Below are 13,288 nucleotides of genomic sequence, written 5' to 3' on the forward strand. Positions count from 1 at the left end.
TGTTGTGTTGACAATGCCAAGCTTGCAGGTTTGATCCCCATAAGGGACAACTGCACATTCCGGCGTTGCGGGGGGGGGGGGTTGGACTCCTAGGGTCATTAGGAGTTCTATGCAGCTACATGAGTGAGCCGGTAAAGGAGGCATGGAGAGGCTTGTCCGTGTCCCTCTATGCCCACCATCAAAACCAAGATGGGGGGGGGCAAGCTTTCTCCTCTAGACCTAGCATAAAAATCAACAGGTTCCTCATCCCTCTCCTGACAGCCCCCATTACTCTTATTTACAAGGCTGTATTCTGGTGCTGTGGGTTAAGCCACAGAGCCTAGGACTTGCCGATCAGAAGGCCGTCGGTTCGAATCCCCGCGACGGGGTGAGCTCCCATTGCTCAGTCCCTGCTCCTGCCAACCTAGCAGTTCGAAAGCACGTCAAAGTGCAAGTAGATAAATAGGTACCGCTACGGCGGGAAGGTAAACGGCGTTTTCGTGCACTGCTCTGGTTCGCCAGAAGCAGCTTAGTCATGCTGGCCACATGATCCGGAAGCTGTACGCCGGCTCCCTCGACCAATAAAGCGAGATGAGCGCCGCAACCCCAGAGTCGGTCACGACTGGACCTAATGGTCAGGGGTCCCTTTACCCCTTTACCTTTATTCTGGCATCATTGGGTGGGAACAACAACAACAACATATTTATACATACATACATACATACATACATACCCAGCTCATCGGGCTGAGTTTCCCCAGCCACACTGGGCAGCTCCCAAAAGTATTAAAAACATGATAAAACATCAACCATTAAAAACTTCCCTAAACAGGGCTGCCTTCAGATATCTTCTAAAAGTCAGATAGTTGTTTATTTCCTTGACATCTGATGGGAGGGCGTTCCCCAGGGAGGGCGCCACTACCAAGAAGGCCCTCAGCCTGGTTCCCTGTAACCTCACTTCTCACAGGGAGGGAACCACCAGAAAGTCCTCAGATGAGGACCTCAGTGTCCAGGCTGAACGATGGGGGTGGAGATACTCCTTCAGGTATACTGGGCGGAGGCCGTTTAGGGCTTTAAATGTCAGCACTAACACTTTGAATTGTGCTCAGAAACGTACTGTGAGCCAATGTAGGTCTTTCAGGACTGGTGTTATATGGTCTCGGCGGCCCAATGACCTACCAGAGCCAAGAAGATTGTGCCATTCAAAGGGACTCAGTCTCAGATTGAACGAAATTATTTCAAGTGCTGCAAGGCAAACTCCCACTTAGAAGGATCAAGAGCTGGGAAAATTTGCTAGTTCATCCGCAACATGGATTCTCACCTGTTTGCCTCGTCGTCATCTGGGACCAGCTGGGCTTCCAAGGTCTCTGATGAGTCAGATTCTCTGATGCGGCAATAAACAAGGCTTCTGAGTGCCATCTGCCCGGTGTCAGAGCTGCCGCCTCCTCCAGGCCTTGGGCAAGCCGAGCGGCAAAGATTGCGTAGTTGACCAAGGTCTTCCAGGTATTGCTGGCTCTCCCACGCACCCATCAAAGAAATTGCAGATGCAGTGATAATTCTTCCTGGTAACAAGACCAATCTCCTCTTGCCCCCAACTGTTACATCTCCTGAGCAAGGCCACCGGAGGTGCCTCGTAAGTGCCTATCTCTCCATCTCAGTTCCACAGACATCAGATGTTTTTTTTTTTAAAAAAAAAATATTTTTATTAAGGTTTTCAGATAAAAGAGAAAAAAAGGAGAAAAATACAAAAATAAAAACAATTCAATTTCCATGCTATTTCTTACATTTGCTTATTTCCCGGACTTCCCCACACCTCCCTCTCTGTATTCCAATTCCATTGTTTAGTCAGCAAATCCCTTCCCTCTACCTTATCCTTAATTTTATCTTAGTATATTATACCTTTAGTTTTCTTCACCACATTATTACTAATAACCCTTTAACCTCAATCCAACATCATTCTAACACTCATTAATTTTATAGTGTTTTTGTAGATAGTATTTAAATTTCTTCCAATCTTCCTCCACCAGCTCCAGACATCGGATGTTACCTGCGTAAGTACATTTCCTGGATTCATGCTGATCTGCTGGCATGTACAATATAATAATAATAATAATTGATTATATCTACCCCACCCATCCGGGGTAGATTATTTCTACCTCACCACACAACCTTTCACCTTGGGTTCAGGGCAGCATGGCAGGAGATGGGTTGCATTTATTTGTTTGTTAAATTTCTTTGCCACCCTTCATCCGAGGATCACAGGACGGTTTTCAATATAAAAAGACAAAAATCATAGAATTGGAACGGACCCCAAGGGCCATCGAGTGCCACCCCCCACCCCCGCAAGGCAGGAGTCATTTGCCCACCACGATCCTGAGATTTAAGAGTCTCGTGCTTTGCCGACTGAGCTATCCATTTTTGTGCATAGAAACAAACAAAAACGATACCCCCCCCCCCCGGTCCAGTTTAAAAGGCTGTAGATTGAACATTTAGCCAAAGGCCAGGGAGAAGAGCAATGTTTTTGCCCGGCACCTAAATATATATAATTATATAATCATAACAATTTATTATTTATACCCCGCCCATCTAGCTGGGTTTCCCCAGCCACTCTGGGCAGCTTCCAACAAAATATTAAAAATACAATAAAACATCAGACATTAAAAACTTCCCTAAACAGGGCTGCTTTCAGGTGTCTTCTAAAAGTCAGATAGTTGTTTATTTTCTTGACATCTGATGGGAGGGCGTTCCAAAGGGCGGGCACCACTACCAAGAAGGCCCTCTGCCTGGTTCCCTGTAACCTCACTTCTCGCAGTGTGGGAACCACCAGAAGTCCCTCGGAGCTGGACCTCAGTGTCTGCGCTGATCGATGAGAGTGGAGACGCTCCTTCAGGTATACTGGGCCGAGGCCGTTTAGGGCTTTCTTGATTTGTGTTTCAATCCAACTGATGCATCTTATTCCTTTATAGCTGAAAAAACGTTGCTTGGGGTTCCGTGATTCTAGCTCAGGAGGCTGATGGATTTCTACCCTAGAACCCTTTTGAGCAAGTGTGCCAGCTGTTTGAACAACTGCAGAAGTCATTTTCATTCATTTAGATCAGTGTTTCCCTGTGTACTGAAGCACATACAGTGGTGCCTCGCGAGACGAAAAGAATCCGTTCCGCGAGTCTTTTCGTCTTGTGTTTTTTCCGTCTTGCGAAGCAAGCCCATTGGCAGATTAGCGCTATTAGCGCTATTGACAGTTTAAGGGCTAAAAACGGCTTTTTAAGGCTTAAGGGATTAGCGGTTTTGCTGCTAAAATGCTTTTAGCAGCTTAGCGCTTCAGAAAAAGGGGTTTTGGAGTGGGGGGGAAAACTCAAAATTTTTTGTCAATTTTCGTCTTGCGAAGCAAGCCCATAGGGAAATTCGTCTTGCGAAGCGCCTCTGCAAACGGAAAACCCTTTCATCTTGCGGGTTTTCCGTCTTGCGAGGCATTCGTCTTGCGGGGCACCACTGTAACCGCATGAGGGGCTGAAGTTTGCCTTGAAAAAGCAGCCGACCCAGTTGAAGGCAGCTGCCACATCTGTCCCTCGTGGAGGGAAGGGGCTGCTTGCCAAATCAATCCTGTTCCTTTCTGCTCTTACATGGACAGCAATATTCCCAGGGGAAAGAGCAAGGCTACCCAAGGGATTCCCTGGCTCTGCATGATATCTGACAGGTGTGGGCACTGGGGAACATCAACACAGATTCAATAGTACAGTGGTACTTCGGGTTAAGAACTTAATTCGTTCTGGAGGTCTGTTCTTAACCTGAAACTGTTCTTAACCTGAGGTACCACTTTAGCTAATGGGCCTCCCGCTGCCACCACTGTGCAATTTCTGTTCTCATCCTGAAGGAAAGTTCTGAACCTGAGGTACTATTTCGGGGTTAGTGGAGTCTGTAACCTGAAGCATCTGTAACCTGAAGCGTCTGTAACCTGAAGCATCTGTAACCCGAGGTACCACTGTACTAAGCAAAGCAGAGGCCAGAGCAACTACAGTGGTACCTCGGGTTACATACGTTTCAGGTTACAGACTCTGCTAACCCAGAAATATTACCTCGGGTTAAGAACTTTGCTTCGGGATGAGAACAGAAATCGTGCTCCGGCGACGCAGCAGCAGCAGGAGGCCCCATTAGCTAAAATGGTCTTCAGGTTAAGAACGGACCTCCAAACAAATTAAGTACATAACCAGAGGTACCACTGTACCGTATTGGCCCAGATATAAGCCTCATTTTTTTTTTCCAAATTCTGACTGAAAGGTTATAGTGCTGCTTATATTTGCGACCTTACGGCTCTCCCCCTCCCCCCAGGACGCAGCGTGGGTCAATGGCGCACCACCTGCCCACAGCCCCCAAGCGTCCCCCGAGCCATCAGGGGAAGGAGAGGGGAGGCCGCTGGCAAAGTGGCGTAGCTCTCCCCCCCCCCCCCCCGGAAACAGCCTGGGTATTGTCCTTTTCCTTCCCCCCCCCCCTCAATTTTAAAGGTGCAGCTTATTTATGGGTGCAGCTTATATTCGGGCCAATATGGTAAGTGGAAGCTTTATGCCACAACTGCAAGGAGCATACTGACTATGGCATTCATCAAAATGTTGGGCTTCACAGGGTTCCTCTTTCTGTATGAGCACATGCTAAGGTGCATGACTAGCAGTAGCTTCTGCTTTTTCAGGCTGTTGTCGCTATTCTACACAACTATGCTCAGCGTTCAGAGTTGTGCCAGCAAGTTCCTGTTGATTATCCCAACCCTGAGATAAGATGTAAACCTGGACCGACTGTATCAGGGGTAAGGTAAAGGGACCCCTGACCATTAGGTCCAGTCGTGACCGACTCTGGGGTTGCGGCGCTCATCTCACTTTATTGGCCAAGGGAGCTGGCTTACAGCTTCCGGGTCATGTGGCCAGCAGGACTAAGCCGCTTCTGGCGAACCAGAGCAGCACACGGAAACGCCGTTTACCTTCCCGCCGGAGCAGTACCTATTTATCTACTTGCACTTTGACGTGCTTTCGAACTGCTAGGTTGGCAGGAGCTGGGACCGAGCAACGGGAGCTCACCCCGTCGCGGGGATTCGAACCGCCGACCTTCTGATCGGCAAGTCCTAGGCTCTGGTTTAACCCACAGCACCACCCGTGTCCCTGTATCAGGGATAGCCAGATGAATTCAAGGAGGAATCAACTTTTAAAACTTGTCTGAGTTAAGAGTTAAGAGAAAAATTAGGGAAAATGATGTACCGGTGGTATATTACCCCGGTTAAATTGGCAAAAATGTATAAATTGAGTAATAAAGCCTGTTGGAAATGCAAATCAAAAGTTGGGGATCTCTTCCACATGTGGTGGGAGTGTGAAAAGATGAAAAAGTTTTGGGATTTAATATATAATGAACTGAAGAAACTTCTTAAGTATACATTCCCAAAAAAACCAGAGGCTTTTTTATTAGGGATAATAGGGGAGGAAGTAAAAAAGGAGGACCATAAATTATTCCAACACGCTACTGCAGCAGCTAGAATACTTGTGGCCCAAAAATGGAAATTACAGGAGACCCCAACGATAATGTAATGGCAGGCCAAATTTTTTGAGTATACAGAGTTAGCTAAAATGACGTATAGAATTCGAGACCAAAAAGGGAGAAAGTTTGAAGAAGAGTGGGGTAAATTTGTGGCATATATAAGAACTAACTGTAGAAGTTTAAAAACTATAGCAGGGTTAACCTAAATCCTGTGCTGTGTATAGAAGGTGAATAAGAATCTACAAGAGAAGTCATATATTAAGAAAACCGAAGCAGGGAAGGAAGGAAGTCTGGGCGTGAATATACACAGTGTAAATAAGACAACATAAAATGATGACTGTAAAAGATTGTTTTATTTTTGTTTGTGAAAAACTCAATAAAAAGCATTTTTTTAAAAAAATAAAACTTGTATTGAGTAAGAATTTGGAGATTCTAGTTCCTTCCCACCCCCCCACCCCAAATACATGAAAATTGTTTCCAAGACTCAGCGAAACATTCTGGGCTCAGAGAAGAGAGTTTTCTGGCTCAAACGCATCATATGCATCATATTAACGTAAATGACCCTGCGCAAGGAATCCTTTCTGGTTTTTTTCTAGCCCTGGATGCGACAGCAAGGGCATCCCTGGGACCGTCCAAAGGACATTCCAAAGAACAACCCCAAAAGTGAAAAGCATGCGAGACTCGCGTCATTCTGGGAGATGCTTCCGAAACGCAAAATACCCGACTCTTGCGCAATCTCCCTACAGCTGCTGGCCAGCTGTCCCCAGACACCCAGCTCTTGTGTTTGTTCTTAACGAAGAAATGTTTGGCTGCTGGCGACGAGTTCATTCCTTGCTAAAAATTAAGACCAGCTGCTGTGCGCCCAAGCTAAGCAGGAGGAGGACAGGCCTTGTGGCGTTGTCTAAAGGGATTGCCAGGCCTTGTGCAGTACAGGCCAAACGCAGCCGCCGCAGAGGCATTAATAGGTGCAGGCTGGTTTTAGCTGCGTCTTCCGGCTGCTTCCCCTTTGCCAAGCCCAGCCCCAAAAATACAACCGCAAGAAATAAAAGGTTTTAGCAGGGTTAGGGAACCTCCAGTCTCCTCTGCCCTGCAACCCAATTTCTCGCTGATCGCTTGTGATCTTCCCTGGTTTCACTGCTTTGCCGGTCTGAGGGAAAGAGTTGAGAAGCGGGAGTGACAAAGGGACTTGGGTGCTGGGTTCTTGCTGAACGGCCAATTTACAAACAAAACTTTCCCTTTCCAGAACAGTTGCACTGGTCTGAAAAAGAATTAAAATCTCACCACATCTTATTGGGGGCTGACTTCTGAGCACTGAGCATCCCCAGCCTGGACCACAGCTCCTTGCAATCATGTTCAGCAACGGCTTGACAGGATCCAAAGTAAGGGGGAAACCAGCTTTGTGGTGAGACAGTAACAAAAGAAAGAGTTGGTTTTGAGCAGGCTTCCTCAACCTCGGCCCTCCAGATGTTTTTTTGGCCTACAACTCCCATGATCCCTAGCTAGCAGGACCAGTGGTCAGGGATGATGGGAATTGTAGTCTCAAAACATCTGGAGGGCCGAGGTTGAGGAAGCCTGGTTTTGAATTTCCATTTTCAAGTGAGTATTCGAATAGGCAACCAGTATAATAATAATAATATTATTATAATTTATTATTTATACCCCGCTCATCTGGCTGAGTTTCCCCGGCCACTCTGGGCGGCTCCCAATCAAATGTTAAAAACAGTACAGCGTTAAATATTAAAAACTTCCCTGAACAGGGCTGCCTTCAGATGTCTTTTAAAGATTCCACAGGGTGGGCGCCACTACCGAGAAGGCCCTCTGTCTGGTTCCCTGTACCCTCACTTCTTGGAATAAGGGAACAGCCAGAAGGCCCTCGGAGCTGGACCTCAGTGTCCGGGCTGAACGATGGGGGTGGAGACGCTCCTTCAGATATACTGGAACGAGGCCATTTAGGGCTTTAAAGGTCAGCACCAACACTTTGAATTGTGCTCGGAAATGTACTGGGAGCCAATGTAGATCTCTCAGAACCGGTGTTATGTGGTCCTGACGGCCACTCCCAGTCACCAGTCTAGCTGCCGCATTCTGGATTAATTGCAGTTTCCGGGTCACCTTCAAAGGTAGCCCCACATAGAGTGCATTGCAGTAGTCCAAGCGGGAGATAACTAGAGCATGCAGCACTCTGGCAAGACAGTCTGTGGGCAGGTAGGGTCTCAGCCTGCATACCAGGTGGAGCTGGTAGGCAGCTGCCCTGGATACAGAATTGACCTGCGCCTCCATGGACAGCTGTGAGTCCAAAATGACTCCCAGGCTGCGCACCTAGTCCTTCAGGGGCACAGTTACCCCATTCAGGACCAGGGAATCCCCCACACCCGCCCGCCCCCTGTCCCCCAAAAACAGTACTTCTGTCTTGTCAGGATTCAACCTCAATCTGTTAGCCGCCATCCATCCTCCAACCGCCTCCAGGCACTCACACAGGACCTTCACCGCCTTCGCTGGTTCTGATTTAAAGGAGAGGTAGAGCTGGGTGTCATCTGCATACTGATGAACACCCAGCCTATAACCACTAGAGAAGGGGAACTAGAAAAGGGTTCTATGCTGCTTCACTAGCAGTCTGTGCAGCAAGATTAAGATACCTTCTCAAAAACAGTACACCTGATGGAGAACATCATGCGGGACATTTGGAACTCACCCTGAAGAGGATGAACAGCATATTTAGCTAATTTCAAATGACAAGCACTACAGTGGCCAATTGTGGAAAAATGAATACTTTCCTAGCTGTGCTGCAAGCCACAGACGACAGAAAACTCAGGCTACAGACAGCAGATGTCACCTGAATTACAGTAGCAGAACCTCAGCAAAGTTTGGGGCAATAGACGTGGGGGAGGGGGGAATAACCTGAAAGATTCTGTGATAGAAGTTTATAAAAGCATTAACAGTGGACAGTGAGAATATATCTTCTCCCAAGATACTAGAATTAGAGGGCACCCAAGAGTGATTAGCAGTAGGTTCATAGCAAACAAAAGGAAGTTTTCCTTCATGTGTAACACAATTAGCAGATGCGGGTGGCGCTGTGGGTTAAACCACAGAGCCTAGGACTTGCCGATCAGAAGGTTGGTGGTTTGAATCCCCGCAACGGGGTGAGCTCCTGTTGCTCGGTCCCAGCTCCTGCCAACCTAGCAGTTTGAAAGCACGTCAAAGTGCAAGTAGATAAATAGATACTGTTCCGGCGGGAAGGTAAACGGCGTTTCCGTGCGCTGCTCTGGTTCGCCAGAAGCAGCTTAGTCCTGCTGACCACATGACCCAGAAGCTGTACGCCAGCTCTCTTGGCCAATAAAGCGATATGAGCGTCGCAACCCCAGAGTCGGCCACGACTGGACCTAATGGTCAGGGGTCCCTTTACCTTTAACTTTAAGAGTGATTAGCAGTAGGTTCATAGCAAACAAAAGGAAGTTTTCCTTCCTGTGTAACACAATTAGCCAATGGAACTCATTGCAAAGGGATAAAGTGATGGCTGTGAACATAAGTAGATTTTTTTGTTTCCTGTGCACGACTACTCAGGAACTTGTTCCCAGGTTGGTGGCGCAGCATCACACAGTTGCATCCTTAAATGAGATTTCTGCGAAATCGTATACCGAGTGTTTTCCATGGCACTTTCCTTATCTGGTGAGTTTCGGAAAATCAGATACACCTGGTAAATGATCAGCATTTCTAATGTGTGCTTTGTAACTAATACAACCAGGCCATCTCAATTTGCGTTAGGGAATACTTACGCACTTATGGGCTTTCCTAACTATTTATGAACATTTCCCATAAAACTGAGACGTTTGGTCAGCAGAGGGCACTACGTTACCATATAATCGCACGCGAAAGCAGCACGAGCGAGAATTTAAAAATACATACATACAAAAATACAGGTTTGTATTTACCGGTATACAGTCCCGGGGCATATTTCAACCGCATCTGTCTACAGGAGAGAGTTGGTCTGCGTGCAATATTTATTTATTGGCGTGCAATAAATAAACCAAGTCCTTTTTCTCTTCTTTTGCTTTATTTCTTTCAAGCAACGTCCAACCTTTCCCATACGCACACACGCCGCCCTCCGGTCCCCGGGAACAAAATATGCAGACGATGTAGGGGGAAGTGAGCTGTCTTATAATTTGCAAATCAATAAATTCTAATGGGGATCGTCTCGTCGCCTCGCCACCAATGAATATTGGGGCAAGCGTGGGCAATATTCGTTGCAAGAGAGGCAAAAGCACATTCCTCGTTTGTTCGGAAAACAATTCCTTTGCAGGCATTTCGGATTTGTATGCAAAAGCAAAAAAGAGAGAGAGCTTTTTGTTTGTTGTCACAAGGATCGCATTCATGGCTGCAGAAACGGGGGCCAAAATCCGGTTTCCCAGCCTAAGGCTGAGGCAAGACCCGCAGCGGAAGCCCGCTACCTGGACCGCATAAAAAGAGCATTGTCTCGTCGTCACATCGGAGACAATTGAAACAATCCGGATCTCTCGGGAAAGGGCTTTTTACGCGCAATCCGAGACTCTCTGGCCCCACCCCTGGCGGGCTGTGCAAGAACACTGAGGTCTAGCGCCTTGGAAGTTGAAGAGGCAGACGGGGGCGCCCTCTGCAAGAACACTGAGGTTTAGCGCCTTGGAAGTTGAAGAGGCAGACGGGGGGGGGGCGCCCTCTGCAAGAACACTGAGGTCTAGCGCCTTGGAAGTTGAAGAGGCAGGCGAGGCGGGGCGTCCTCTGCAAGAACACTGAGGTCTAGCGCCTTGGAAGTTGAAGAGGCAGACGGGGGGGGGGGCGCCCTCTGCAAGAACACTGAGGTCTAGCGCCTTGGAAGTTGAAGAGGCAGACGAGGGGGGAGGGCGCCCTCTGCAAGAACACTGAGGTCTAGCGCCTTGGAAGTTCAAGAGGCAGACGAGGGGGGAGGGCGCCCTCTGCAAGAACACTGAGGTCTAGCGCCTTGGAAGTCGAAGAGGCAGAGGAGGGGGCGCCCTCTGCAAGAACACTGAGGTCTAGCGCCTTGGAAGTTGAAGAGGCAGGCGAGGGGGGAGGGCGCCCTCTGCAAGAACACTGAGGTCTAGCGCCTTGGAAGTTCAAGAGGCAGACGAGGGGGGAGGGCGCCCTCTGGTCCCCAATCCAGGCTCCTTTACGAAGGATAAGGGGAATTTTTATTTTCCTGGAAGCGGGGCGGCGTTTCTTCTGAGGTGGTCGTGACTCACAGGAGAAGGTTGGGAAGGGGGAGGGAAACTTCTAGAAAGCGTCAAAAGGGTTCCTTGCAGCCTTTCTCAGCCTATGGGTCCCAGATGGTGTTGAACTACAACTCCCATCACCCCTAGCTAGCAAGGCCGGAGCTCGGGGATGATGGGAGTTGTAGTCCAACAACATCTGGGGACCCACAGGTTGAGAACCGCTGCATTGGCTTGGAGAGCGGCCAGAGAGCGCCCCACTTTGAACTGGAAGGGTCCACCCCACCCCAAGGCAGGAATATGCAGCTGGCCCATACGGCGATCGCACCTGCAACCTCGGCACTATTAACACCCCGCTCTAACCAACGGGGCTATTCTCCTTCTCCTCGAACCTCTGTGGCCGCTCAATGGGTCCCTGTCGCAATGGCTGTGCACCAGAAGGTTGGTGGTTCGAGCCCAGCCCGGCAGGATTCTTGCATTGCAGGGGGTTGGTCTAGATGACCACTTGGGGTCCCTTCCCATTCTACTCCGGAAAGAAGGCGGGGACGTTCCCGGCTATGGGCTCGAGGGGGTGGGGCCTAACTCGAAAGGGCGTGGCTCCGCCGGCCCTAAAGAGGCGGGGAGAGACACCGCTTGCGAGAGAAGCCGAGGGGAGGGCGTGGCCTGGCCGGAGGAGGGCGTGGTCTCCGCGACGCCCCGCCCCCGGCGCTCCTCCAAGAGCCCATATAGCTCCGTGCAGCGCCGCCGCCCCCTTTTCCTTTCCGCCCCCCCGGCTATGACCCTGCGGAGGCTCCGGAGGCTCCGGCCGGGGCAGCCCGACCCCGAGGCGGCGGCGGCGGCGTCGAGTGTGGCGGGCGCCGGTGTTCTCGGCGGCCGAGCGTCGGAGCTGGAGCTGGAAAGGGCGCTGGCGGCCTCGGGGGGCACCTTGCCCCGAGCCCGGAGGGTGAGTGAGAGCCCGGGCTGCTGCCCTTCTCTCTGCACGGACGGGACTGGACCCGAGACCCGTGTCGCGCCAACACGCGCCGCGTTCCCACGTTACGCGCTCCCCGCCGCCCTAAGCCAAGAGACCCCAGTCCTAGGGCGGGTCCCATTCCGGACCCTAATAATACGCCTCTGCCGCCTCCCCCCCACCCATCACATTCCCCCCGACGAGGATCGGGGCAGGAATGAATGACACCCGCCCGGGATTTCCCTCTTCAACTCCACGGGAGATGGAAAAACACGAGGGGACGTCGCCCCCCCTCCCGCGCCTCTTCCCGGCTGCCTTTCTTGGAGACGTTTCCTTCCTTCCAACGCCTCCCAGCCATGCTTTCCCCTCGGTCCGTCCCCTCCCATCTCGGATGCGCGTCCCCGAGATCAAAGTCCTGCTTAAGTCCTCCCCTGCATCCTCGGAGCACCTGCGAGGCGCGCTTCCAGTCCGCGATGGGGGGCGAAGTTAGAATCGGGGTGCTGCTGGGTCGGGACTCCCTGGTGCGGAGGGAGAGGCGAGGTCCCTTGACACGGATTTCCCCCTTGTCGCCTCCTTCTGCTTGGGCGACGCAAGGGACAAAAGGAATGCTGCCGGCGCTGCTTTGCTTGCCCCACGTGGCTCACCTGGGAGTTGGAAAGGGACCCCGAGGGTCATCTATCCCAGCCCCCCTGCAATTGCAGGAATCATCTTCTCCTAAGTTGCCATTTGTGGGGGCAGGCGAACTGCCTTCCGGGCTCTGCGCATTGTTGCCCGAAAAGGATAGTTTGTTTGTTTGTTTTTCTCACTCTTGTGGACTACTGTACTTATTTAGTTCAGGTGGTTTTTAATGCCTGTCCTATATAAATGGACGGCGTTTCTTGCCCAGCAAGGTGGTTGTGAGTACAGTGGTACCTCGGGTTGAGAACTTAATTCGTTCTGGAGGTCCGTTCTTAACCTGAAAGTGTTCTTAACCTGAAGCACCACTTTAGCTAATGGGGCCTCCCGCTGCTGCTGTGCCGCCGGAGCACGATTTCTGTTCTTATCCTGAAGCAAAGTTCTTAACCTGAAGCACTATTTCTGGGTTAGCGGAGTCTGTAACCTGAAGCATATGTAACCACAGAGTAAAGACACCTTGATTCTCCTCCTATAGCAAGGACTTGCTTCTCTCTCATCTGTATATGGACTTATCCCTTGTTTTCCTGCATTTCAATGACTGTCATCTGCTTCCGTAGTCTGTGTGGCTACATCTGCTCTAACTTTCTTTTGTACTCCATTTCTATCCCATGTGAATATGCCTTAGATCAGTCTTCCCCAATGTGCTGCTCTCCAGATGTGTTTAGACTACAACATGGGTAGGCAAACTAAGGTCCAGGGGGCGGATCCGGCCCAATCGCCTTCTAAATCCAGCCCGCGGACGCTCCAGGAATCAGCGTGTTTTTACATGAGTAGAATGTGTTCTTTTATTTAAAATGCATCTCTGGGTTATTTGTGGGGCATAGCAATTCATGCTTTCCCCCCCAAAAAATATAGTCCGGCCCCCCACAGGGTCTGAGGGACAGTGGACCGGCCCCCTGCTGAAAAAGTTTGCTGACCCCTGGACTACAGTTCTCACCAGCCCCTGGCAGCATAGCCTAGGGGCAAGGATTATGGTA

General features: G+C 50.1%; 1 protein-coding gene across 1 annotated transcript in view; it reads left to right on the plus strand.

Moving 5' to 3' along the window:
- The first annotated feature begins 11,419 nt into the window (after window positions 1–11,419).
- Window positions 11,420–13,288, plus strand: part of TAMALIN (trafficking regulator and scaffold protein tamalin) — a 42,054-nt gene continuing 40,185 nt past the window's right edge. The window contains exon 1 of the mRNA XM_083427888.1: window positions 11,420–11,630. Coding sequence (XP_083284014.1) covers window positions 11,463–11,630 — 168 coding nt within the window. The 5' untranslated portion in view covers window positions 11,420–11,462. The remainder of the gene's footprint in view (window positions 11,631–13,288) is intronic.

This window comes from Podarcis tiliguerta (genome assembly GCF_965153285.1).
Source record: "Podarcis tiliguerta genome assembly, chromosome: 2".
Taxonomy (NCBI): domain Eukaryota; kingdom Metazoa; phylum Chordata; class Lepidosauria; order Squamata; family Lacertidae; genus Podarcis; species Podarcis tiliguerta.